Source organism: Gadus chalcogrammus, chromosome 2 (genome assembly GCF_026213295.1).
Source record: "Gadus chalcogrammus isolate NIFS_2021 chromosome 2, NIFS_Gcha_1.0, whole genome shotgun sequence".
In the NCBI taxonomy this organism is placed as follows: domain Eukaryota; kingdom Metazoa; phylum Chordata; class Actinopteri; order Gadiformes; family Gadidae; genus Gadus; species Gadus chalcogrammus.
The window spans coordinates 6,295,544-6,321,093 of NC_079413.1; the positions used below are offsets into that span (position 1 = coordinate 6,295,544).

At 48.9% G+C, this 25,550-nt stretch overlaps 3 protein-coding genes across 5 annotated transcripts in view; 1 reads left to right on the forward strand and 2 right to left on the reverse strand.

The window, feature by feature from the left end:
* Positions 1 to 11,416, forward strand: part of pbx4 (pre-B-cell leukemia transcription factor 4) — a 24,566-nt gene extending 13,150 nt beyond the window's left edge. The window contains exons 3-8 of one of the 2 annotated variants that reach the window (XM_056577643.1): positions 4,488 to 4,732; positions 4,975 to 5,165; positions 5,786 to 5,921; positions 6,249 to 6,405; positions 9,483 to 9,566; positions 11,057 to 11,416. In XM_056577643.1, the coding sequence (XP_056433618.1) occupies positions 4,488 to 4,732; positions 4,975 to 5,165; positions 5,786 to 5,921; positions 6,249 to 6,405; positions 9,483 to 9,526 (773 nt within the window). In that variant the 3' untranslated portion in view covers positions 9,527 to 9,566; positions 11,057 to 11,416. The remainder of the gene's footprint in view (positions 1 to 4,487; positions 4,733 to 4,974; positions 5,166 to 5,785; positions 5,922 to 6,248; positions 6,406 to 9,482; positions 9,567 to 11,056) is intronic. The other variant, XM_056577651.1, reaches the window with a different exon arrangement.
* A 3,483-nt stretch (positions 11,417 to 14,899) lies between these two features.
* On the reverse strand, positions 14,900 to 18,167 carry lpar2a (lysophosphatidic acid receptor 2a). 2 transcript variants are annotated; one of them, XM_056577603.1, is made up of 4 exons: positions 17,928 to 18,167; positions 16,586 to 17,347; positions 15,900 to 16,168; positions 14,900 to 15,171 (listed from the first exon to the last, which is right to left on the reverse strand). In XM_056577603.1, the coding sequence occupies exons 2-4, from the start codon at positions 17,343 to 17,345 to the stop codon at positions 15,022 to 15,024; spliced, it is 1,179 nt and encodes a 392-aa protein (XP_056433578.1). In that variant the 5' UTR covers positions 17,346 to 17,347; positions 17,928 to 18,167; the 3' UTR covers positions 14,900 to 15,021. The 2 variants fall into 2 exon arrangements, with proteins under 2 accessions (XP_056433578.1, XP_056433586.1); XM_056577611.1 differs by having other exon boundaries at positions 15,030 to 15,171; positions 15,887 to 16,168.
* A 2,646-nt stretch (positions 18,168 to 20,813) lies between these two features.
* On the reverse strand, positions 20,814 to 25,545 carry brd4 (bromodomain containing 4). Its single transcript, XM_056577707.1, has 5 exons — positions 25,455 to 25,545; positions 25,197 to 25,321; positions 24,650 to 24,855; positions 23,880 to 24,156; positions 20,814 to 21,537 (listed from the first exon to the last, which is right to left on the reverse strand). Exons 1-5 carry the CDS (start codon positions 25,543 to 25,545, stop codon positions 21,469 to 21,471), a joined length of 768 nt encoding a protein of 255 aa, XP_056433682.1. The 3' UTR covers positions 20,814 to 21,468.
* Positions 25,546 to 25,550: the final 5 nt, after the last annotated feature.

Genomic DNA, 25,550 nt, shown 5'->3' on the forward strand with positions numbered 1-25,550 from the left:
ACACACACACACACACACACACACACACACACACACACACACACACACACACACACACACACACTCCTTTTTTCCAATTCTCCTTGGTTCTCCTTCCACCAGCTCTCTCTCTCTCTCACTTTACCTTTTTTTCTCTCCTTTTTTTTTCCTCTCCCTTGCTCTCTCTCTCTCTCCCCCCGCTCTCTCTCTCTCTCTCTCTCTCTCTCTCTCTCTCTCTCTCTCTCTCTCTCTCTCTCTCTCTCTCTCTCTCTCTCCCGCTCTCTCTCTCTCTCTCCCAGTGAAAGGCTGAGAATACCCAAGGGAGCTGATGCAATTAAAATGCTAATCCTGTCTGTCTACAGAGAGAGGGAGAGGGGGGGGGGGGCCTGACAGCATGAGGGATTGCGGCTCACATGGAGAACTCGACTGAAATGGAGAACGGGGGAGGGAGTGAGGGGGGGGGGAGGAGGAGGTCGGTACAATGGGGGAGGGGTGGTTGGTGGTGGTGGTGGTGCGCCCAGAGGGGGAGGGGATTTTCTTTTAGGGGTGGTGGTGGTGGTCGGGGTTAGAGTGGGGGGGGGGGGGGGGAAAGGGGATGCTAGCGAGAAGCGCAGAGACAGACAAGGATAAAGCATGTGCTGTGAGCTGGGCAATGATATACCGACCGCGTTTAGGTCTTATCTAGTCCTGCGCGGCGTAGAAGACATTACGCTTAATGTACAGCCCGACCACTGTCTGTCGGTCTGTCGGTCGCCCCTTTTCGCCCGCGTGCGCCCTGTCGGCCGCGGCGGCGCGGCTGCCTTTTCCATATCTGCTGTGCAGAAATGAGGGGGATTATGTATGCAGTGGAAACCCAGCTGGATGCCCTGAATATTTCATGGCGCGGGCTGCGCGCCCTGTGCTTCGCCGTCTCGGGGTGCCACAGAGACCTGTGAGACAGACCGGGTTAAGGAACGTATTGTTAGCAGGGCTGTTAAGGTGGCTGCTGGTTGGGGGGGGGGTGGTATTTTTTGTCCACCGGCCGGGGCCTGCAGGAACCTCGGCTTCGGCTTCCACAGTTAGCACTGCCAGAGTCGGGTGGTTTTTCTTGTCAGTTCTTGGCATGTTTTTTTTTTTTGTATCTACTGTCGTCAACCAGTTTTATCAGAAGGGGGGGGAACAAACGCACGGACCTCATTTGGTTGATTATATTTGGACCTGGGTTGGCTCCAAGTAATTCAGCCCCCCCCCCCCCCCCCCCCTTTTTTAGTTTTGTTTCTAAGCTGTGATGTCATGCGTGCCGAAACCCCACCATAGCGACACAAGGCTGCTAGACTGTGCCTGAGCGCCATAGTGGGTAATCAGGGCTTAATTGGGGTAATTAGGGGAATGTAGGGGCATTAGGCTGCAGCTGGGGGTTGTGAGGGGGGAGGGGGCGTGGAGGAGGGAGGAGGAGGAGGAGGAGGAGGAGGAGGAGGCGGAGGAGGAGGAGGAGGAGTGGGGTTAAGAGGTGAGAAGCCCCGAGAAGGGGCTGGTTGCCCTCATGGCTGTAGGTCAGCCATCTCTTCTCCATCTTGCCTGTTGGAGCCTGAGCACCAGTAACAGGCCCGTCGGCTCTGCGGCCCACTGGGGGGGTGGGTTGGGGTGGACGGAGGGGGAGCTCTTTGACTCTGTCTTCAGGCACTACAGCCCGGGCTCCACGCATACGCACACACTGAGCCCCCCCCGGTCCCAGCAGAGCTCCGATGATTCATCTCCACGGCCAAGGGTTACATGTCGAACAAGTACAACGCACCAGAACACAGCGGCACGGTGAAATACGAGGGGAGCGCGACCCAGGGCCGCTGCCTCGCTGTACTTACCTAGTAGGAAAAAAATATGGTTTTGTTAATGCACTAAAACCGAGGGGGGGGGGGGGGGGCCGGGGGGGCGGGGGGAGGGAAGGGCCAATGAGGGTTATTAGTTCACTCTGCTGGTTCTGCTGCATTCCTTAGCTCTGCAAGGGTGGGTGGGTGGGGGGGGGGGGGGCAGAAGAGGAATGCTCCTTCAAGAGGAGAGAAGAGTAGACGAAAGTGGAGGGAAAGAACAGGCAAGAAGGAACAAGAAGCGGGGGAGAAGAAACTGCTAAGAGCGGGGGGGGAAGGGGGGGGGGGGGACAGCCGAGTTAAAATGGAGTTTGGCCCCGGATGAAAATGGAGGGAAAGTCTTTTCTTTTTTATTCTCAAGTTGTGTGGACACAATGAGTTAATTAAGGAGTCCCTGGATAACCGCCTGTTCTTGGAGGGTTTTCCCTCCAACCCAAAAAATCTGAAAAGAGAACAGCTTCATTCTAGGGGCCTAGGTTCTATCTTAGCAGCGGCTCAACAAAAGGCCAGCTTGTGTCTCGCGTGCACGGGGCGTTGTGTTGCTGAACCAACAAGCCCCTCGGCTCTGGAGTGGTTGAACTCGCTGTTGGCGGCGGCGGAGGCTTACCCCGACTGCTCAGAATGTCGGAGCGCAGAGTCAGTGGTTGAGTAACTCAATACACGCCCCCCCCCCCCCTTCAACCCCCCTCCCTACCTTTGATGATGAGCTTTGACTAACTAGCATAATCCTTAAAGAGGACACGCCAGGCTAACGCCGGCCCGTTTCCTGCTGGGATTATTCCTCTCTACCATATTGCCGGCGTCTGCCTCAAAAAACAGCCCAGTCTGATGCTGCTCACAAACTGCCGAAATCCCAAGTCTATTTCAACCAGGCGTGGAAATAATGTGGCATAGTGGAGTTATGAGGGGGGGGGGGGGGGGGGGGTGCATGTTATTTAGGCAGTTTTTCATTAGCCGCGAGTTCAGTAACTGTGCCACCGCCACAAAACGCGTCCGCCCTTTGATTTATAGGTGAGGTGAAATGTGGAATTCAGCGTAAATTTATTTTGTGCTTTAACGGCATAGTGGCGGATCGGAGCCGCTGCCAGCAGCGTGTCAGCTCCCCGCCGGTGTTCAATCGCACAGTTTACCACAATCATGTACATAATAAATAGAAGGGCCCCGACTCATGCACTAAAGGTGTCGAGCCCATTTGTTTTTCCCCTTCCAATGGGGACTACACTCAGGTGGTTGGTATAATAACCTGCTTTTGAAGATTCACAATGGGGGTGTTTCTCAGACACTCTGTAAAGAGGATTTCAAGTGGGGTGTGTGTGTGTGTGTGTGTGTGTGTGTGTGTGTGTGTGTGTGTGTGTGTGTGTGTGTGTGTGTGTGTGTGTGTGTGTGTGTGTGTGTGTGTGTGTGTGTGTGTGTGTGTGTGTGTGTGTGTGTGTCTCAGGGCGTGTGTGTGTGTGTCTCAGGGCGAGAGGGCATACAGAGGCAGAGAGAAATGTAGGCAGAGAGAGATGAGTCGGTGGCTAGAGGCTGACAGAGGTCCTGGTTTAATACAGTGGTGGAGTGGTGCAACTGATAGCTATACTTATGACCAGAGGGGCCCACAGTGACAGCACATGCACTCCCATTACCAGCCTCATGCTTCATGCACCAGACCGCCTGGCGGCCTGCCACCGCGGGGCCACACTGCCCTCTGCTGTCCGGTCACCCGAGCTGCATCGTATTTGGCGCTCATTGATTATTCGCCGGGGCCCCCCGAAACAGACTGTCTTGGGTTCGGCAAACAAGGCTCTCAGAGATGAAACTGTAAGCTCTGTTTAAACGACTGAAACCACAACTGACGCAATCCAAAAAAATTATAATAATTCACACAGAAGAATCTACTTTAGCCTGCCGTAATAGTAGTATTAGTATTATTGGCTGTTGTGGTGCCTTGTCCGGGCCAATCGTCAAACCTTCGTCATTTATTTTATTTTTAACTGCAACAAAGCTAGCACAGTATTTTCATAGCGGGATATCCCACCAAGGGGTTCACTACTCGTCTCGGTGACCCGAGTAGAGCGCGTACCATCTAGGGTCAGCCCTGGTCGCAGCGACCCGGGTTTGAATCCTGCCTGTGGTCCTTTTGTGCTGCATGTCCTCCCCTCTATCTTCCATGCCTTCCTCTTTATCTCACTCTATAATAAAGCATAAAAATGCAAAAATTGCTAAATAAATAAAAGGATATATATTAGCGCTGCTCGATTATGGGAAAAGTCACAATCACGATTATTTTGGTCGATATTGATATCACGATTATTTTTGAGTTTGAAAACATGTTGTATTTATTCAGCATGTCTCTCCCAAAGAAACTTTGGAACTGAGAACTTAGAAATTTCGCCTTAAAAATAACACAAAATGGTCAAAACTAGAAAATGTTCCAGTCTTAAATAATATATGGATATGTATCCAGCTATTCTGCCTTTTCTATAAAGCACAAAAATAAAACGATTACGTTAATTTTGTGATCGTTTGACGCTAAACACGAAATTTCCATCAAAATCGGATTAACGGCCCGGCCCTAGGATATACCACCACCAACGTCATGGTAGCTTTACCGCCCCAAGCTCGACGCCCGCTCTACCCCCGTGTCTCACGTCCCTCCTCCTCCTCCTCTCTCTATCCCCCCAGTGCTGAGCATCCGCGGCGTGCAGGAGGAAGACCCCCCGGACCCCCAGATCATGCGCCTGGACAACATGCTGCTGGCGGAGGGCGTGTCCGGCCCGGAGAAGGGCGGGGGCTCGGCGGCGGCGGCTGCGGCGGCGGCGGCGGCGGGCGGCTCGCCGAACGACGGCAGCATCGAGCACTCGGACTACCGGGCCAAGCTGGCGCAGATCCGGCAGATCTACCACTCGGAGCTGGAGAAATACGAGCAGGTCGGTGTCCCGCCTCCAGATATTTGATTGATTTATTGAATGGAGGTTTTATTAATATTTTTTACGAGGCATTTTATTTATTTCCAAAATGGCGTCTGATGTCTTCTCTCTGTCTCTCTCTGTGTGCGTCTCTCTGTCTCTTGCTGTCTCTCTCTGTGTGTCTCCCTGTCTCCCTGTCTCTCTGTCTCTCTGTCTCTCTGTCTCTCTGTCTCTCTCTCTCTCTCTCGGTGTCGACCGGCCAGGCGTGCAGTGAGTTCACCAACCACGTGATGAACCTGCTGCGGGAGCAGTCGCGCACGCGGCCCATCTCGCCCAAGGAGATCGAGCGCATGGTGGCCATCATCCACCGCAAGTTCAGCTCCATCCAGATGCAGCTGAAGCAGAGCACCTGCGAGGCCGTCATGATCCTGCGCTCTCGCTTCCTCGACGCCAGGTGTGTGTGTGTGTGTGTGTGTGTGTGTGTGTGTGTGTGTGTGTGTGTGTGTGTGTGTGTGTGTGTGTGTGTGTGTGTGTGTGTGTGTGTGTGTGTGTGTGTGTGTGTGTGTGTGTGTGTGTGTGCCTTTGCATGAAACTCTTTACTCTGAAAACCAACTCACAACGTGTGTTGTCTTTGTGTGTGTCAAATGTGTTATTGTGTATGAATGTGTGTCTGTCTATTATCCACCATAACGTGTGTGTGTGTGTGTGTGTGTTCTCATGATTACGTGATGATATTTTCCTTGTAGCGTTTCGCATTCACTGCACATTGCCCAAGAATTGGAGAAATTATGTTTGTCCAATGAAGCATTCATTTTCCATTATGTACAGCTTGAACAGCCTCACTTCAGATAATGAACATAACGACGGAAAATTGGATCCCGTTAATGTAAATGAGCTCGGGAAAGACGGCGTTTAAACAACATTGCAATCAAATTAAAAATCAAAAAAACTACCTATTTTACCGCCGCACCCAATCTTTACACTACCCTACCACGATACATTTCCATAAACGGACGCGTGTACCGCCATGGTTCCCGTCGTGACGTGCATGTTTTCTCTGTCCCACGCCCCCAGGCGCAAGCGGCGCAACTTCAACAAGCAGGCGACGGAGGTGCTGAACGAGTACTTCTACTCCCACCTGTCCAACCCGTACCCCAGCGAGGAGGCCAAGGAAGAGCTGGCCAAGAAGTGTGCCATCACCGTCTCTCAGGTGAGCTGTCGTCTGGACGCACCCCCACCGTGCTATTTAACGGATCGACGCTAGAGGATGACCTGCAGCCATTGACTCACTCTGGGAGATCTTAGTTAGCGTGCAATCTGACGTTGTGTAAATCGATGGGACTCAATGGAGGCATTATCGTTGTGTGTATGGCAAACCTAGCTTATCTATCTCCTTTTAATCAGTTTTATTTGCCCTCTTGGGCTTTTATGAAGTCATTCTCAGAAAAGGCATTTTTGGTCGTTCCCCCCTTTTTTACCCCGTAACCGTCTAAGTGAACTAACGCGCGCCATCTGTGTGATCTCTCCCTGTCGCAAGGTCTCTAATTGGTTCGGCAACAAGAGAATACGCTACAAGAAGAACATTGGTAAGTTCCAGGAGGAAGCAAATCTCTACGCAGTTAAAACGGCGGTGGACGCCGCCAGTGTGTCGGCGCAGGCTAGCCAGGCTAACTCTCCGGCGACGCCCAACTCAGGTACCACGTGTTCCATCAGTCACTTCTCATCGCACACACTCACACACACACACACACACACACACACACACACGCCTACCGTCTCAACACAACTCTTAAGTCGATTCCCACCGAAACGCCACTGACGCACACACTGACACTAGGGGGCCCCGCAGCGCACGAGCAGCTCGGAGGGGCCGAACACTCAGGGGTCAATTCCAACTGGAGTTTCTGTTTTGGTTTGTCGAGTCACTTGACCGGCGAAGGGTATCCTTCCTCCCTCCCTCCCTCCCTCCCTCCCTCCCCCAAAGGCATGTGAGGAGGAGCGGGGGGCGGTTTGTTAAGAAGCCGCTCAATGAGCCAACACATAAGAGATTAGATTAATGCTAAATCCTCTCTGTGCCTTACCTGCTGCCACACACATGCTCTCTGTGGTCCTGGCGCCAAGCGCACCGAGGTCTTAGTGATATCCCCCATTTATTCCTGTCTCCAATATCAATTAATACTACTACAAAACGCACCGGCTGTTGGCTTCCTTGTCAAGAGCCTTCTCGGTGGATAAACTGATACAAAGCCCCCAAATATCCTGCCTCATCATGAGGACCTTTTTAACACTGTTAAATGGGTGTGATATAATGGGATGGAAAATTGTAGTTCCTTCAAAGACAAAGACATGCCCTGTGCTGCCCCTATGCTATCTTTCTATGCAGAGAGTGTTGTTGTTGTTGGGCCAAGTCTTTGCAGATGTCCTTCATGGAGCCCTCTACAGTCACTACACCAAATATGATAACATGAAAAAAAACCAAAACAATGCTACAACACAAACATGAGCAAGAAAGTGTGTTGGGAATAACCCCGACATCTTTGTCGCGAGCAGATGGCAGGGTTACTGAACAGTTCTTGGAGGGAAAAAGCACACATCGTTCCACCGTCTCCCTGCTCAGAGGAGAATCAAAGCCTGGGTTTAAGGGTTCATCTGTCTTAGAACGTTGCTCTTCACTTTTCCAATGTCTTTGGCTCCATAAGAATCAGATGATGGTTCAGACACAATCGTTACCTAACCGGTCACAAATAAACAAACCAAGAATGTGATTAGGGAGGAAAACTTAAAGCAGATGGAGCTCCGAGGTGGCCCCTGCTAAACCCTTGGGGAAACCCCACACACAAACCCCCCTTGCGATCCCTTTGGACGGTTGAATTGACCCCGTGTTACGAGGGCCGGGTGCAGTGCGGGGTCCATGGCTCTCGGCTTGTATGTCAGGCGGCTAACACTCAAAACTCTGTGTACTTTGTCTGCCATGTTGTTGTTTTGTTTACCTTCCAAATGGTTAAGTAGTTGTAAATATCCCTCTGATATTTACAGACGTTAGTCCTTCATGTCTATGTATCTTTTTTGCTTGGTTGCTCTCAGGATATTGTTTTATCTTTTTCAGTCATTATGGCTTTCATAATGAGTTGGGTTTGTGTTTATGAAGCACAATACACACACACACACACACACACACAGTACACACATAGTACATACACAAGTACACACACACACACAGTACACACACACACACACACACACACACACACACACATAGTACATACACAAGTACACACACACACACAGTACACACACACACACACACACACAGTACACACATAGTACATACACAAGTACACACACACACACGCAGTACACACACAGTACACACACAGTACACATAGCCTCTATGTTCTGAGGAAGCAGAGAGGAGAAGGTAGGTGACCATTCAGTTGTTTGACTGTGTTGCGTTGCAGCGGTTCCCCCACAAGCACCGCCCCCCCCCCCCCCCGACCCCTTTCACAACCCCGCCGCGGCCGAAGGGCCCTGCCCGCTAACCGAGACGATTTGCGTTTCTTTCGTGGTCACTGCTCCTTTTTCCCCACGTCGCATCTGTAATGCACGCGTCACCGCTCCGTAGGTGGTCATCGATCAGAACACCGCTCTTTTTCCTTCTTCTTACAAATGAACGATGTCAACCAAACTCCCCCCCCCCCCCCCCCCCCCCCTGTCCCGGAGACTGTTTGGCCGGTCCCGGTCGGCCTCACAGGGTTTACTGTGAAGGCTGTAGTCTGGGAATAAAACCCAAAGGAGCGAGCTCAGCTGCTGGGTCTGCGTCGAATAAAGTCGATGCTAGGGCCGCGCCTTGCCCCCCCCGTGATTCAGCCAATCCGAGGCCGAGAAGCGGGGGGCTCGGGGTCAGCGGTAGCGCAAGCCCCCCACGACCCGGGTGGTGCCGGGGCTTCTTCTTCACTCTGATTGGCTGGATGTATTGCCTGCAGGGTCACCGGGGTCATACAGCTTGTCTCACACAGGCGACGCTTACCTGGGCCTGCGCTCGCTCAACGGGGAGGGACTGGGCCTCACGCCCGCTCTACAGCCACAGGTACCTCTATAGCGTGTCCCCCCCCCCGTAGCATCCCAGTGACCCAGTGTGGCTCCCTCTCCTTCCGACCGGAACACACCCCACCTCCCCCGCCCCAACCTCAATCCTTGACGTTTGTTCCCTGTGGCTCCAAAACGTTGTCCTTTTAAACCCCCCCCCCCCCACACCCTGAGGTGTAGCGCCTCACCGTGACCCTAGTGGTTTGCCTCCCCCCCCCCCCCCATCCGGTCTCTCCTGCTCCGCCCTACCCACCCCGCCCCTCCTCCCTCGTGCCAGTGAACCCCGTCTTGTGACTGGGTCCCCCTCGTACCCCCCCCCCCCCCCCCCCCCGGGAGTCCACAGATTTCTGCTGTCGAGCGGGCCACCTCATCCACGGGATCTTGGCGAGATCCCGTGTTGTTTCAGGCGTTAGGCACGAGGGTCAACGAGACGAGCGCCCCCACGAGCTCTGGCGGACCAGAGCCCGTGCCCAGCGGGACGTTTCGATCACGGGCAGTCCCGAGGGACGCAGCAGAGATCTGCCGGTCGTGTCGATCCTCCCTTCCCTCAGCCTGTGTCCTGTGTGTCCTGTGTGTGTATGTGTCTCTCTGTGTTGTGGATTGACTTAGACTGTTTCTTCTACTAATGGTGGGTTTCTGTTCTGTGGTGTGTGTGCGCGTGTGTGTGTGTGTGTGCGTGTGGCAGGTGGATACCCTGCACCGTGCTACACACCTGACGGCAGGCTATGAGGAGCTGTCGGCCAGCAGCCTCTTCACCAGTCAACTGGACGTGAGTACGGGCCCTCCCCTCCTCCACACTGTGGTACCCTGGTTCAGAGCTAGTGAGGGAGCCGCCGTTGGGCTCTTTAGGCTCTCAGATAGACCGGCTTTAACGCTCCGCGTGCAGAACAGGACGACGTGGGTGACTAGATGGGGGAAACTACATATAGGATACCGCATATTGAACTCCATATGAAACGGGATAGGACGCTGCAAATGAAGCTACATGGGAAACTAGATAGGACACTGCAAATGAAACTAGATAGGACAGTAGATAGGACGCTGCAAATTAAACTACGGTATATAGGAAGCTAGGTAGGACACTGCAAATGAAACTAGATGGGACAGAATACTAGATAGGACTAATAGGACAGTATACTAGATAGGACTGTGCATATGAAACTCATATGAAGTTCGGTTGAAATGTATTAGGTTCAATTCCAAATGGTTGGTGCCTACTAGGGATGGGCAAAACGATTATTTTCTGGGAATCAGTTCTTTCAGTTCCGTTCACTATCACAATTTGTTCGTTTGATTCGTTAGTTTGATTCGTTCGTTAAGTCAGATTGTCTGTTACGTCATTTGCCAGGGAATCTGAAATTATGGAATAAATGTTAGTCAACATGCATGTATTCTACTACTTTCTAATGTTCTGGCGAAATTACACGGGTGAAGTGTAAATATTAGGCATATATATATAAAGCAAATACGTTTTTTTCTTTTTTATAAATATCCTTAATACATAATGGGGTGCAGTAAGAATTAAATGGCGTCACTAAGAAGTGCTAATAAGCAGTGAAGCACGTTAGCAACTAGACCAAACGAGACTCGTAATGGTAGGTAAAAACAATACTTTATTAAATCGTGCAATTGTGATGTAGAACAAAAGGAAAAGAAAACATTATGTGCTTGCATGATATTGCAGCCTACAGCGATCGTTAGTTAATTTGTGTGCTGGTGCCTTATCATTTGTTTACCCATGGGCCATGGCAACGCGATTGCTACATGCCCTCATTGGCTGAATCGTTGAGAACGTTTTAGACTTAATCAACATAAGGTCGTGGGGAGACGAAGCTCTGTTCGTTTGTATATTTTATTTCCGTGAAAAAAAAAGAATCAGATCCCTTGTTTTAGGAATCAGTTCTCGTTGTTGACCTTCGGGATTCATTCGTTCTGACCGAATCGTCCGCAACCGACCCATCACTAGTGCCTACCTGCAGGCAGCCTTGAGCAAGGTGCATACCACCCTCCTTCCCCTCCTATATGGATCATATAGGATGATACCTGCTCAATGACCGATTAGTATTCATTCACTCCAGTCTCGGGTTAGTTGCAGTGTCGCCAGATCGGGCCAGATTTCCCGCTCAATCTGGCAACCCTGGCAGCGCTTCAGCCATGGCTGCCAGATTGAGCGGGAAATCTGGCCCAATCTGGCACCCCTGGCTATTTGACTTTGCGGCCCCTAACCTGTGCGGCGACGCTTGTTTGTTCTCTCTGCAGGCTAACAGCAGCTGGCAGGACGGCGACCCCACCTCCACCTCCACCACCACCACCCTCATCCCCCCGCAGATCCCCTCTCCACCTGGCCCACCCTGCAGCATCCACTCCGACACCTCCAACTGACACCCCACCTTTTGCACCCCCCCGCCCCCTTCCAGAGAGAGAGACACACACACACACACACACACACACACACACACACACACACACACACACACACACACACACACACACACACACACACACACACACACTGTCCCATTGCCACAGGACTGCCCAGCACTAGGGGGGGGAGGGGGGAGGGTTTATTTGCCTTCCGATACCGGGACTGTAGATTCAGAAATGCGGAAGCCCCCCCCCCCCCCCCCCCCCCCCCCCCGACGGCTTCTGAAGAAGGAAAACAACAAAAAACGGGAGGGCGGAAACCGACCGAACCGAAACAAACCCTCCCCTTTAAGACCGCCTCCCAAAAGAAAAAGCTTTTCAAGGACCAATTCGTTTGTTTTTTCCTTCTCCTGTTTCTTTTTCTTCTTTGGAAAAACCACTGAGCGAGCCGCGGCCGTGAACACGTTGTCTGTACACGACCTGTGCATGATGCACGTGTTTAAACCTCGCACAGTATTCAGACAGCCTGTTGACTCTTGACCCACCGGATGGGTTGGGTTCCGTGGGGGGGGGGGGGGGGGAGGAGGACTCACCCACGCGTTAGGACCGCAGAACGCCCGGTGGAGGCGTTTGAACGGCCGTGTCGACGCGGATCACTAACGGGAGCTCCAGCTCTCCGCCGCTTGTACCAAAGTGTTGCCCCCAGCAGAGCGCCCCTCTTCCTCGGCTCCGCCCACGTCACGCCGAGGCCCACCACCACTTCCGCATCTTCCGACTCCTCTCGTCACTCCTTACCCCCCCGAGCTCTGACCCGCGCCCCCCCCCCGGGAATCCTCTGCGGCAGCCAGAGAGGAGACACACGAGATGTGTCAAAGCACAAAATTCGGCACCTTTTTTTTTTTTTGTCCCGAGGATTGGGTGCTTCCGCCGTCCCTCAAGCTGGGGGGTACTTTACCCTCACCGGGGGGGTTCAGAGGTCGGTGCCAATCCGCTGTTCAGTTTCTTTTGGGTTGGGTTGGGTGGTGAGGGGGCCTGCCCCCTTTGTGTGTTGTGGGGCTTCTTAGATGGGAGGTTCCCATGCGCTCTGTCAAAGCGGTTTATTTGATTGTAGTCTATTTTCTAATGCTTTTCTTTCTGTCGTTATTTTCTTCCCACAACCACAAAAAACTCAACCCGGCTGCGACCAAATAAAACTAGGTCTGGCTTCTCCAGGGAGCGCGGCGAGAGGTTGGACACAGTGGGTGTGGAGGGGGGTGGGGGGGGAAAGTAACCTCTTTGTCGGGACAAATGTAACATGAATTTAGAAATGTGACCGTCTTCCATGCATGTAGGATTTTTTCTTTTCTTTTCTTTTTTTTTAGGTGTGTTTGATTATTATTGTTTTCATTTAATCTTCAAGTTTGTAGCTTCACTTTTTATTAACAAAAAAGAAAAAAAACGAAAGGGTTTAATGTTATCAGACAGACCAAAAAAGGAGTGTGCCGTTCCTTGGACACTCCTCAGTGAGACCGGCTTTGGCCTTGCTGTAATTCTAAACCATTCACACGACAGGGGTACTTGGGGAAGCAGCCCATAACGGGGGAACTCCTACTCACTTGAAAAACCATGTGCGTTCACTGGCCCAAGGCAACACACCACTTCCTATCGTACCGAAACCAAAAAAAAAAAAAAAAAGCCTCCACAATAGACGATGCTATGATGAAACTCTTGCTCGCGTCGTTGGGCAGACACCTTTTTATTTCCTTTTTGTTTTGAGGAGAGGGATTTATTTTTCTTTCAAACTGTCTCTGTTGCCTCCACGGTAGGGCTCGGTCTTACCACCTATGCGGCATCGTATCACACCCGTGAATTTGATTGTATCCTGTACAGTCGATCACCCGCTTTTTGATTCGGAATGTTCTGTTTGTGTTCGTCTTACGACTACGAGAATAACGTACCAATGTTTGTCTTTTTTTCTTTATTTTACTGATCTTTGGTTTTTGATTTGGCCGGTTGGCAAGGGCTTTCTCTCCTCCGTCGCCAAAACAGGCAGCACTGGGTGTACAATAACTCTCGGCAGGGGTGAAAGACGCACCGGACAAATGCAAGTGTTTGTTTGTTTATAGGTTGTTTTCTTTTGCGGGGGAAGGTTGGAATTCACATTCTGTGAACGTTTGTCTTTTTCTTTATGTACAACAGATAAGCGAAGCGCAAAGGATTTTGATAGTAAGATAAGGCCTTATGGATACCGAAATGTAAAAATACAAGACTTGTGGCAAAGTTACAGAAAATAAACTTGAGCTCCTAAGCCTCGAGAGTAATAATCTGATTTAAAAGTACCCGTTTACTGTTACTATGTGCATTTCATATGACTTTATCTTACGAATAATGTTACCACAACACCAAAACTAGCGTATACCCCTTTTTTCTACCAGTTGTAATGGATGTCACTGTACAGTTTGTGGAATGTTTTTTCCTTTATTTTTTTTTATAAACCTTTGGGATGTTTTGATTGGGTGAAGCCTGCGGTGGTTTGGCCTTTATTGTGATGCAGGGGGCCACAATTACGCTGGTATTTCTCTTAAGTATCATAATTTGAGTCTTTGTTACATACCTGGATGCTGTCGTAGGGTTTTACAGGTATAAAGATAATCTGGTGCTGTGGATAAACTAGATTCCTACAGGTGTTGGTTGTGTCGAACTTGATTGAAGATGACACTAATTGGTTTATCCTAGAGAAACCTTTCGTTACTACAGTTTAGAGTGAATGCAAAAGTTTACAAGTTCCTTAAGTATACTTGCCATGTTGTGGTTCTGACAAAACACCATAGTGAGCGTTGAAAGGTACATAGTATACATGTCACGGTTTGGACCACACTAGGCAATAGTTTATTTACAATGTTCAGGCCGAGATCTTTCGGAGCCTAGCCGTTTAGGCTAATGGACTCATAAGCATAGCCACCACCGTGCTAACCAGCAAGCAAATCCAAAGGAGTCTGACCGAACACCTAACCAGAAGCTGGGATGGGAGACTAAATCTGGTTCCGCTTTAGCGACAATACTTCCACAGCACCAGAGAAGTTCTTTAACCCGTTTTGGCGGACTTTGTTTTTAATTAGTATATTTTCTATCTCTCCCGCTTACTCACTTCCCCTTGTATTTAGCCCTCTCTACCTCTTGTCTTTCCATTTCTCTTGTATATAATCCCCAGTTTTCAGACCTGCGAGTCTGTATGAACTCCTTTTATACCTCAACTTTAGAATTGTTCTAGAACGAGTGAAACAAAAGGAATATGATAAAAATTGTAGTGTTCTTATTAGAAAACTAATAAAACAATTTAGTGTGGTTTTCAGTCGTTGTCCTTTTGAGTGTTTCCATTGAATTATTGCACATGCGTTCATAATCAAAAAGATAATCATGAAACGAATTCCGGTTAGCACCAATGGCTTATATTAAAAAGGAGAATAAATCATCGAACCCCCTTCAGGAGCGGTCATGTCAGGTTTTCCTCTGAATCTCCGGGCTCTTTCAGCAATGAAAAACAGTTTTGTACCTGCTTGGTAGGGTTGAGTGGCTGTTAATGCCGAGTAGAAGGACTTTGCTCTTTAATTGTCCTTTGGCTGTTAATTACAACACGAGTGTTTAATATTAATTGGGAAATAAAGTTATGTCTGAATTGGTATTTCGACATCGTATGATGGCCCGACACCCATTAAACAAAACAGTGCTAAAAATAATTAAAGTAAGATTAGATGCATATGAGGGTAATGGATATGTATTTTTAATAAGTTACTCATAAAATAACATTCATGGCAGACGCCGTACATCAGTACGAGTCATGTCCAAAAGACTCATAACCCAGCGTGGTTCGATATAAAAGTTTAACCACAAGGTTTAAAAGTAATTGGTCTCTCAAAAGTCAGTCCGTTTACTGTGGGATCTGTAGTTCGGGGCTTCTCCAGAAGCTGGCAGTGATCCTCCGCTTTAGATGGCTCTAAGACCCGGTCGTCCAACTTTTCGACTGACACGACCTCGAGAAAAAAAATAAAATAAATAAACTTAAAATCAACATCACCGCGGACAAGAGCAAAATCGGGAGGAGTTGGCAATGAAATACACAGGACACACCGTTTAAACTAGGAGCACCATTTTTTCTTGCAATTAGAGCTTTGTCCTCATGACTCCCACTACGTGTGCTGCCCTGTTAGTTACTGTTGAGTAAGCCTGGAATTGGAAGCATTTCATTATCTCCCGTTGCTTGTTGAGAATAGTCCTGCTCATCCCACGCATGGTTCAGGGCTGGAGGCCCGATTTAAAAATTCCAGGGAATCTATGCAACATTAACCATGGTCCCTCTGTCTGCTTTGATAGCCCAATCATTGAATTCGGGAGGATTGTATTTCGAGAGAACTAGATTAAAGGAAGGAAGGAATTGAGGAGGGGGAGGAATGCACCGGTGCCAGGCAAGTCAAAACACGACAGTTCCCGGTCTCTGGATCCTTAAGAAACCCGACGGTGGACGTAATGAGTAGCCCAGTGACTCACCCACAAAGGCAGAGAGGAGTAGGCCTAACGTTTATAGCTTGCTTTTATGATTTCGGAGGAAAATAAAAGACAATTTCCTGAACGATCCCCTGTTCAAAAGGTGAAATAATAACGGAAGTGTTCAAGCAAACTAAGACTAAAGCAAAGCAAGCATTTATTTTCAGGTGGCGAATTCAAAACGTATGGAGGATTATATCATACTCTTCGAGGCTACCTCTAGCTGCGGTGCGCAGTACTGGACAGCAGGGGGCGCCACCGGCATCGCGGTGCAGGCGCGGCCGTCCCGTCGGCCGCAAAGAATCCACTTGAAGGTGCCGCGCATCTCCTCGTCGCGAAGGGAGTAGATGATGGGATTGACCAGAGAGTTGCACTCCGCGATAACTAGGCAGTACTTTTCATAGGCGTGGGCATGGCTGTCCTTTCCCAGCAGCCCTTCCAGCAATAGGGTCAATAGCCCGGGGGTCCAGCAGATTACAAAGGCCACTAAGAGAGACGGACACACATGCAAGCATTTATGTCAATGGACACAGCCAGCAATAATATGAGTCCAGGACATTTTTAGAGGATTCAAATAGATGGGAGGCTTGTAATAATATGATTTGGAAGTTATTCGAATACAGTTCATTTAAATTCCCAAAGCCATATGTCTGCATCTGACACACACGGCGAGTGGTAAAACAGGTATTGGTCAACCAAGCAGGAAATGTACGCCATCGGTCTGTGGACGGCGCTTGCGCTTACACCACACCCACACCCACACCCACACCCACACACACACCACTACCCATGATCTCAAACACCACTACCCATGATCTCAAACACCACTACCCATGATCTCAAACACCACTACCCATCTCAAACACCACTACCCATCTCAAACACCACTACCCATCTCCTCACCCAGGACCATGGCGATGGTCTTCATCAGATTCACCACCATGCGCTGGCCCTGCGCCGCGTCGGATGTGTGGCGCGACACGCCGCGGCTCTGGCGCCGAACGTACACGAAGATGCGCCCGTACACCGCCGCCATGACCCCGAAGGCCAGCAGGTTGAACGCCGCCCAGAACACCAGGAAGCGGCGGCTGTATAGCGGTGCGATGGTGGAGCAGCTGGCCAGGTCGCACTCGCAGTTCCACAGCATGGAGGGCACCAGGCCCATGGCGCCCGCCGCCGCCCAGATGCACACGATGAGCAGCACAACGCGCCGCTTGCTCATGCGGCTGTGCAGCTGCATGGCCACCACCGTCTGGTGCCGCTCCACCGCAACCGCCAGCAGGTTGGCCACCGAGGCCGTGAGGCTAATGTCCACCAGCGCGCTGCGCAGGAACCACTTCTCCTTGCTGAGAAGCGCGGTCCAAGGGCCCGTGTTGAGCATGAGGTTGGCGTAGGCCACACCCGCAAACAGGTCGGCAGCTGCCATGTTGGCCAGCAGGTAGTAGATGGGGAAGTGGAAGCGGCGGTTGATGAATATTGCCACCATAACCATGAGGTTGGAGAGGACCACGACCAGGCACACGCTGAGGCCCAGGCCGATCACCAGGTGGTCGCGCTGCGTCCAGGACTTGCTGATCCGCTTGTCCACCAGCTTGTAGAAGAAGGCCACGTCGTGGCTGTAGTCGCAGGCGTTCCAGGCGCCAATGTTTTCGGTGACCTGCATGACTAACAAACCAACAATGTAAAACACTTTTCTTTTAAGGGGGAATTTTATATTTCCGTCTGCCAGCATTCCTGCAGGCTAAGGAATAACAATAAGAGTTAAAAGCCTCCTGTATGATTGTGTATCTATGATTGTATTGTGTTAATACAATCATACATTTGAGGCCTTAAATTCAGCTTAATTTCTGGTTGCATTAGTCATGCGTAGGTAAACATTTACAAATACAGAGAACACTTGCAGATACGCCTGTTTCTCGGGCTAGGTAAACACAGGTCATCGGTGGTGTGTTGCAAGAGAAGAACAGGTCAGCACTGAACTGAATGCACTAGTCACAACAGCACCACTAGCCATATATGAATAATTCGTTCTACTGCATCTAGTTTTTGTAATCACATGATATTTATCATATTTTAGAGATGCCTCAATTATGGTCAATATAAATAAAACGTAATTAGTAACGTAATACTTACAGCAGTAACAAGCACCATTCCAACCCATCTCAGAATTGCAATTCAATTTACAATCAAGTAGACCAACATTAAATGCCAGCATGTCAATTATGTTAAAGCAAACTTTACTTACCTCGGAGTAGGCTAGTCCATCCTCAAAATAACCTCAGGTTGATGCCTTTCTTTTGGAATTAATTTACAAAACCTCCATACACAAGTATAATCCATTCAAATTCTGAAAGTGAAAGCCGGACAAGTAGATGTTGTATTCAAATGTAGGCGTATTTGGGCTACAATGTTCCACTTGGTTCGGACTTTTGCGCCTCTCCTCTGAATCAGCCTCATTCAACTCAGCTGGCCTGGGACGATATGTAAACTACTTCAAGGAAGGGGCGGAGTTAAGGTCGCCCCGTCCAGCGGGTCGAGTAGGAGTCGGACGTGATTGGGTGTATTCGTATCACGGGCGGTCTTCAGGATCAGATCACACCCTGCTTACTACGTGGTTGGAGTTTGTTTGTGTTGCATTCGTGTGGGTGAAGAACTTCGATAAAATATTTGGTTATGTATCCGTTTAGCTGATTACTAAATGTAGGGTAATAGGATATAGGGTGACCAAATGTGGTACACAATGTGACGATAGGACTAACTAGACATTTTTAATAACGTGGGTCCTCTTAGTAGGCCACACTTTCTCTTAAGATTGTAAAGTTAATGTTTTAACGCAACATAGGATGGATTTTCTGCTTATAATCGCCGCATTTTAGTTGGACAGTGAGCGACCCTGGGGTTTGATTGCAGAACGGTATCCCTCTTCTCCGATAGGCTGGTTTTCTAATGCAGTAGATGAAGAGGCAGATTTAACAACAACGAGCTGGTTTAGCCGTTAGGAACTTCCTTAAGTACTCTGCGACAAATCATTGACAAAAGCGAGTTTTAAAAAAACGACATTAAGGCGAAATATTTATTTCATTTTTTTATTTTCTATAAAAGAGATGAGTTTATTCAAGGATCGTAAGAGATTGAATCAGAGACCTCGATAGACCACTCACAAAATACCAAACGAAAAAATAATAAAATCGAGGATAATGTCTCAAAACAGCCCCCCAGAAAAACAGAACAAATGTGATACAAATTAAAATACCTGAATAACACCGGGCTGCAGGCCTGCACATTCTCTGTAGAACTCATGGCACATGTCGTTCAACAACGTCAAACTCAATGGAAACGAAAATAAAAGTATTTCAAAGGAATGAAAAAAAAGTTACCTTTTTTATATATAAAAAAAAATGTCTAATAATAAAAATTATATAATGCATATATATGGTGGACTTCAAAGAAATAAAAAAAGGTGACTTTAGCAGAGAAACAAGTTCTCCTGAAGCATCGTTTACTCTCCTTACCAATAGTTCCCTCATCTACAACAGTAAACATGGCTCCCTGCATCACAACCTAAAATAATAATATACATACAACCACACAGGCATTCAATTATACACATTCACACATACAGACCTATACTTACAGTCAACGCTAATGTGGCAACTTGGAAACATCTACTGTAAAATTTTGCAATTGAACAAAATGAGAAAAAGAGTTGCCAGGTTTGTACACTCACTCGTAGAAGTCCCGCTAAAACTAGATTTTAAAACCTGAATATTGATAATGGGTAAAATATGTAAAAGGCTGAATTTAACTTTTTTTAATGAATTAATACACTCAAAAATTGTTCCTCCTGATCAAATATTATGCAACCAAGTCCCTTCTCCCGTCTTCTTAGAACTTATGGGTAATAGAAGCCAACTAGAATCGCAATACAATACAGGCACTGGAGAAAAAACACCAGGAGACGAATTTAGAGAACGAGTCATTCAGATTAACAACCAAACCTTAATCCTACCGACGTCTCAGATAAAAGTATTAGAACGCACATCCACTATTATCCAACAAGAACAATTATACAAATCAAATAACTTTTTTTTTGACGTTTTCTGCATAACTTTTGCAATTGTTTACCGTGCTTTTTGTACTTGCAACAGAGTGCCTTTAAGTGAAGTAGAAGACATCTTGTAAAAAAAACAAAAACAAAAAATAAAATCACTGGGAGAGTTCTCGTCAACCACCGCCGCCACCGTTTCAACAGTTGTGAGTTGCTGTTGCCTATAAATTAAAGTCGTTCAGTGTCTATTATGGGAATTTGCACAAAGACTAAACTCTGTGCGTCCAGAATGCTTAGCATGGACCAGAGCACTGGTAAATCATGGCTAGTAAAAAGGGACATGGGCAACAACTTGGCCCCCTCCCCCCCCCCCAGCCCAAACAACCTGGTTCAGTGGACGACAAATGTTTGTTGGTCGGTTGCGATGGTGGCGAAACTGTGCCCATTCTTACCGTTGCTATGGGTGATGGAGTTAAAAGTGGGAAAGTCGCTTCTTGCTGAAGAAGTTCAAGAACAGCCGCACTTAACCCCTCCTCCGTCTCCCGCCGTAGTTCCAAATGTACAATTAAACAAGGCATTAGGAAATAAAAAAGGTGAATCTTTCTTTGATAAATACTTGCTATTATAATGAGAATGCAGTTTTTTTGCTAGCTACCTACACATCTCAGGAAAAGGGCTTTATAATAAAAGGTATTAGGATGGGGGGGGGGGGGTCGTTTGGCATAGACGCAGTTGGAGGAGTGTGTTGGTGAGGAGGATTAAAGGGAGCAAGGGGGAGAAGTAGAGGGGACGGGAGTGGGGGGCTGGGGATAAAAATAACCGGTTAAATCGTAGCGTAAGAAAATACTTCTTTACAGTAGAGAGTACATGAAGAAAAAATTCCTGGCCGTATAACTGCCGTTATTGTGGGGTCTTTGTTTGTGTGTCCGGGTCCCGGAACATAGGCTCTTGTATAGGAAAAAGAGGTGTGTGTGTAAGGCAAACTGTACCTTCTCGGCTTGAGAAAATATACATGATATACAGTATGGAAGTTGCCCGCCTGCCCCCCCCCCCCCCTCTACCTACCTACCCACCCATCCCGTGCCGAGTCACCGTCATTTCATGTGTGTCACCTACGACGAACCAAACACAAATAAAAACACACACACACGCACAAAACAAAAAAGGAAAGAAAAAAAAAAAAAGTGTCTTTCTCCGCCACACCAGGCATGTGGCAGTTGAACAGAATGCCGCGGCACAGTCTGTCAGCACATTATCAGAGCATTTTCAGAGCGTCGTTTTTTTTTGTCTCCTCCCCCCCCCCCCTCCAAACCGTCAGCCCGGTTCGCCTGCGAGAGAAGACAAACCGTATCGGGATTTCCCCCCCCCCGAAGGGGCGCGGGCCAGGAAGTCCGCGGGCCAGGAAGTCCTTGAGGAAATGACATCAGCAACAATGGCGGTTATCCCGCGCCACCCTCCTACTGTCTTTTGTCACGAGGGCACGAGCAGCCGCACACATCTGTCCGCTCAGCTGTTGAAACCCGAAAAGTCTGTCTCAGCGGCCTAGGGCCCCCCCTCTGCGTCCCATCTGTCCCTTTGTTGATGTTGTTGATGTTGTAACCCCCTCCACCGACGGACCGCTTTCTCCGACCCGCCTCCACAGGAAGTCTCTGTCCCCCTTGTACTATTTTTTTGTAGTTGTTATTTTATTATTTTTTTCCTTTTTTGCAGTTAGGTTTCAATTGCTTTCTTTCATTCCTCAAAACAGATTCTCCTCAAAGATAGCCATTAGGTCACTTTGGAAATTCATGTCAATGGTGGCCGCCATCTGAAGAGAGAAAGAGAAGACAGAGATGTGTGAACACAGCGGAAAATAAGTACATTCGTTGACAGAGTTGGCGATTTGTGCGATCTTGAAAGTATCAACAGTATCCCCCCCTCTCTCTTCAAGCCTCCCTCCAAAGCCACTTGACTAGCTCACTAGCCTTAGCAATGGGGCTGCACAGCCTGGTGGAAGACTCTGGCCATGCGCAGTGAGAGCACAGGCAAAGTATGTGCGTTCTGCCGGCTAGGTAGGTCCACCGCAGTGGCTGGCGATGGAACGAGATTAGATCGTCAACAATAAAACGCCGACATGATCTGCCAAGCCCTGCTTTAACAGGAAGATTGTTCGTATCGTGTTACAGTGCGCATGTTGCAGTACAGTGCGTCTATCAGTTAAAGGCTCTATGACTCGTGCAAGCATCCAAAAGGTGTTATCTCGGCCAAATCTTAAAAACACATTTCAATAAGGGTTGGGCTTCTCGGACACCTATAATATATCGCAACATCGCAAGTATGTGGATGATGAGGTTTAAGCTTCTTGGAAATAGGTGCACGATGTTCACATCTGATCATGACAAAAAAATTCACTGATAAAGAGAACGTGGAAGTGCTAGACTGATTACAAATTTTTAATAAAAGCCAATTCTGGTGTTCTATCGGAAAAAAAAACAGGCACTATTACATTGAGAAAAACAGCTAGAATGCACTAGCGAGTACCAACCGAGAGAATCATTTTCACCAGCACGAGTGGGTTGCGTAATCCCTGCCTGTGACTTGTGTTTTTGTGGTGATACAATAACACAACTTTAATTGGAGATTGACAGGTGGACTCAGCCATCCGTGCCACCGTGATTCTAGCAGTGTCAACTGCCGGAACCTGACCTCTATTTATGCCCCGCTTTAACACAATCCAGCGTTTATGTTTTCAGTTCACACCACTAGACTTGGGCTGCGGATTTAGGACACACAATTGTCATTTGTTGTTCATAGAACAAGTAACAAGTAGTAAGGAGGGAGGCTATGCAGAGTCCAGGTGAACTCTATAGCCTATCTGTAAGCAAAATGCAATGGATGTCGGCCTATAAGAATCTGCTGTAGGAACCCCCTGCATGTTCCCTGTACAGGGATTCGCCGTGATATCTGTATCTCGGCATACCAAGATTCCGACGAGTTGTTTATGTCCAAATTCATCAGTGTGTCCAGAAGGGGAGTTTGCTTGGCAAGCATTAGCTTCCCGTTAGCCACTTCCATTGATTTGCAGAGTTACCGCAACCTAGCTCCCGTTCACGACGAGTGGAATACACCTTTAATCCCCGTCCAAAGATTTCCAATGTGTTCCGAAGGGTTGCTGCGTCCCTAACGGGCGCCAGTAACAACACAAGATTGTAGCCGGTAATTCTGCACTATTTTTGGCACTGTGATTCGCCGCTGAAAGGTAGCTCTCTGCGCAGACGACCCAGCCAGAGGCAGCTGATAATAGAATTGCGCATCACAGGAAGCCTTATAAACACAGCGCTGAAAATATAGCCTAATGATCTATGCGTTTGTAGACAAACACCGATCTTTTTGGAACACCATGGACCTTTATTTAATAATCAACTTTGTATTCCCCATCACATGAACAAGTCAATAAAATGGGCTAACTGAAAGCAACTCCCTTTCTGGTCGCACACTGAGGAATTTGGAATTTGCACAGGCCAACACAATTTACTGGAATCTAAGTGTTTCCCACTTGAAAAACCGTGTGTCCATGAGCAACAATAGTGTAAATAGCAACATGAATGTGTGCATGTGCTCACGCCTGCCATGCCGCTTAAGAACCAGCAGGTGTCAAATGAAAACAACACCATAATGAGGCATTACAAAATGATGTCCTCATCTGAACTCTGTGGCTCACAGAAATGACACCAAGCAATACCCCTGGGGTCACATCCTACTAAAATTAACCAAGCTCCCATTTCTACCCTTTTCCTCTAACAAATATTGAAGGCATCCTATTTAAACATTAGATGAAAAAAATAAATCACACATTAAAAATGCTGTTAATTGGTTCGGTGGAAGCCGATAAGATATAGCCTTCTTTCGCTCTTTAAAGCTCATCTCAAGACCTTTCTGTTTCAAGAACACTCCTCTTCCACCACTGCATAGACCCTCCGTCTACATTATTTATTTGTATTTGTGTTGTTAAACTTTTTGTTGTACTATCTTGCTCCACGTGTGCTCATGAATCTGTAAAGCGACCCCGAGTGTGAGAAAGTTGCTAAATAAAACGTGTTTTTATTATTATTATAATAGCCATCAGAAACATAACGTTCCACCGGAGAAAACAGGGGGAAAAGTGCTCACGGCTTCTCTCCTCCGGCGCTCCTGCTCCCGACGGCGCGCCAGCTCCCTCTGTTGGTCCATGGGGTTGTGTGCAGCGGGCTGGGGGGGCGTGGGCGGCTGCTGGACAGCCTGCTGGACGGGGGCCGGCTGGGGCTCAGGCTGCTGCTGCTGCTGCTGCGGCGGCGCCTGCTGCTGCTGCTGCTGGGGTGGGGGCTGCATGTGCTGCTGCTCCTGCCGCCTGCGGGGCTCCTCGTGGACCCTGCGGGGGGCCTCCATCACCTCCTCCTCGTCTCGACCCCTGCACGGGTGGGGGGGGGGGGGGAACAAACCCAAACAATCCATTCATCATTCCTCCTGTTAGTGGAAACACTTGGTGCGGTCCAAGAGGAATGTTGATGCGGTAGGCTGTTGGCCTACAGGCACAGTTGGCTGTCTCACCACTTGCGGATCATTTCGTCTTCAGGAGGCCTACAGGTAGACTGCGCACTTTGTGGTCGGAGCCCAGAGCCCAAACAAACACCCTAACCAGCCTCCTCTTCATAGACTATAGATTGCACCGTTCAAGGTTCCCGTGGATTTTGTTCCAATCCCCTTGTTTTCGTTTTACACCGGGCAACAAAATAAATATCGTTCGATCCAATATAACACCCTGCCAACATAGTTCAATGAACTTGTCCATCGTGTTTGTTCAAACCCACTCCTGACTTTAGGCACAAACTGCTGTGTGGAATGAGACATTGGTCCGGACACGGTTCGCACCGGAGCAGTGGAGCGGGGAGGTCTCGTCTTACCGCAGCTTCTCCTGTTCCCTGCGTATGCGGTCCTTCTCCGCCTGCTCCGCCTGAGCCTTCAGGGCCTTCTCGCGCTCCTCCTTCTCCCGCAGTGCCCGGCGGAACTGCTCGAAGCTGTCGCTCGACGACTTCAGCGCCGACGACGGCGCCGACGTGGCCTTCTGCGCCAGGCTGGCCCACGAGCCCATGTTCTTCAGCTTCACCTCCTGAGGCGAGAGGGAGGCAGAGGAGTGGAAAGGGGAGAGGCGAGAATTACAGCAAAGTAAACATGGCAAAGGGAACGGCAGGAGAACACATGACAGACACTCCATCACGACGTGCTATAGATCAAATGAGGAGACCGGCATGTAATACTGGCCCCCCCTCCCAGTGCCTAAAGCTATTGGTTTTGATACCCAATGTACGCAGCCGAGCAAAAACGCTTAACAAGTACATGCACGTTGACGACATGTATCCAATCCGATTCCAGGTCGGTTAGGAGAAAAGCATCTGCTTAATAACTACATGGTGAAACAAAATGAAGAGACGATTCTGAACGCACCTGTACCTTTTTGGGGGCCACTGGCGCCTTGGACTCCTGCCTGAACTTCTCTTTGTCCTGCAGAGAGGGTGGGGGTCCACTGGACTCAGAGGAGCGTATGACAGGCCGCGAGCTGTCCATGGACTTCACATCTGCTCCACAAACACACAAACACGAGACACTTAGTAGCCGCATGTGTCCGGGTCTTTTCACACCATGAAAAGAGCGAGGGCGGGGGACTAGAGGCAGGGCAGGGGACCAGATCGAGGAGGGCTCGGTGCTCACTCTGTTGGCCGTGGCCTGCTATGGAGGGCTTGCTGTCGGGGTGTTTGTGATGGTCTGGCCTCATGGCAGGGTTGAAGGGCTCCCCTCTCATGACGG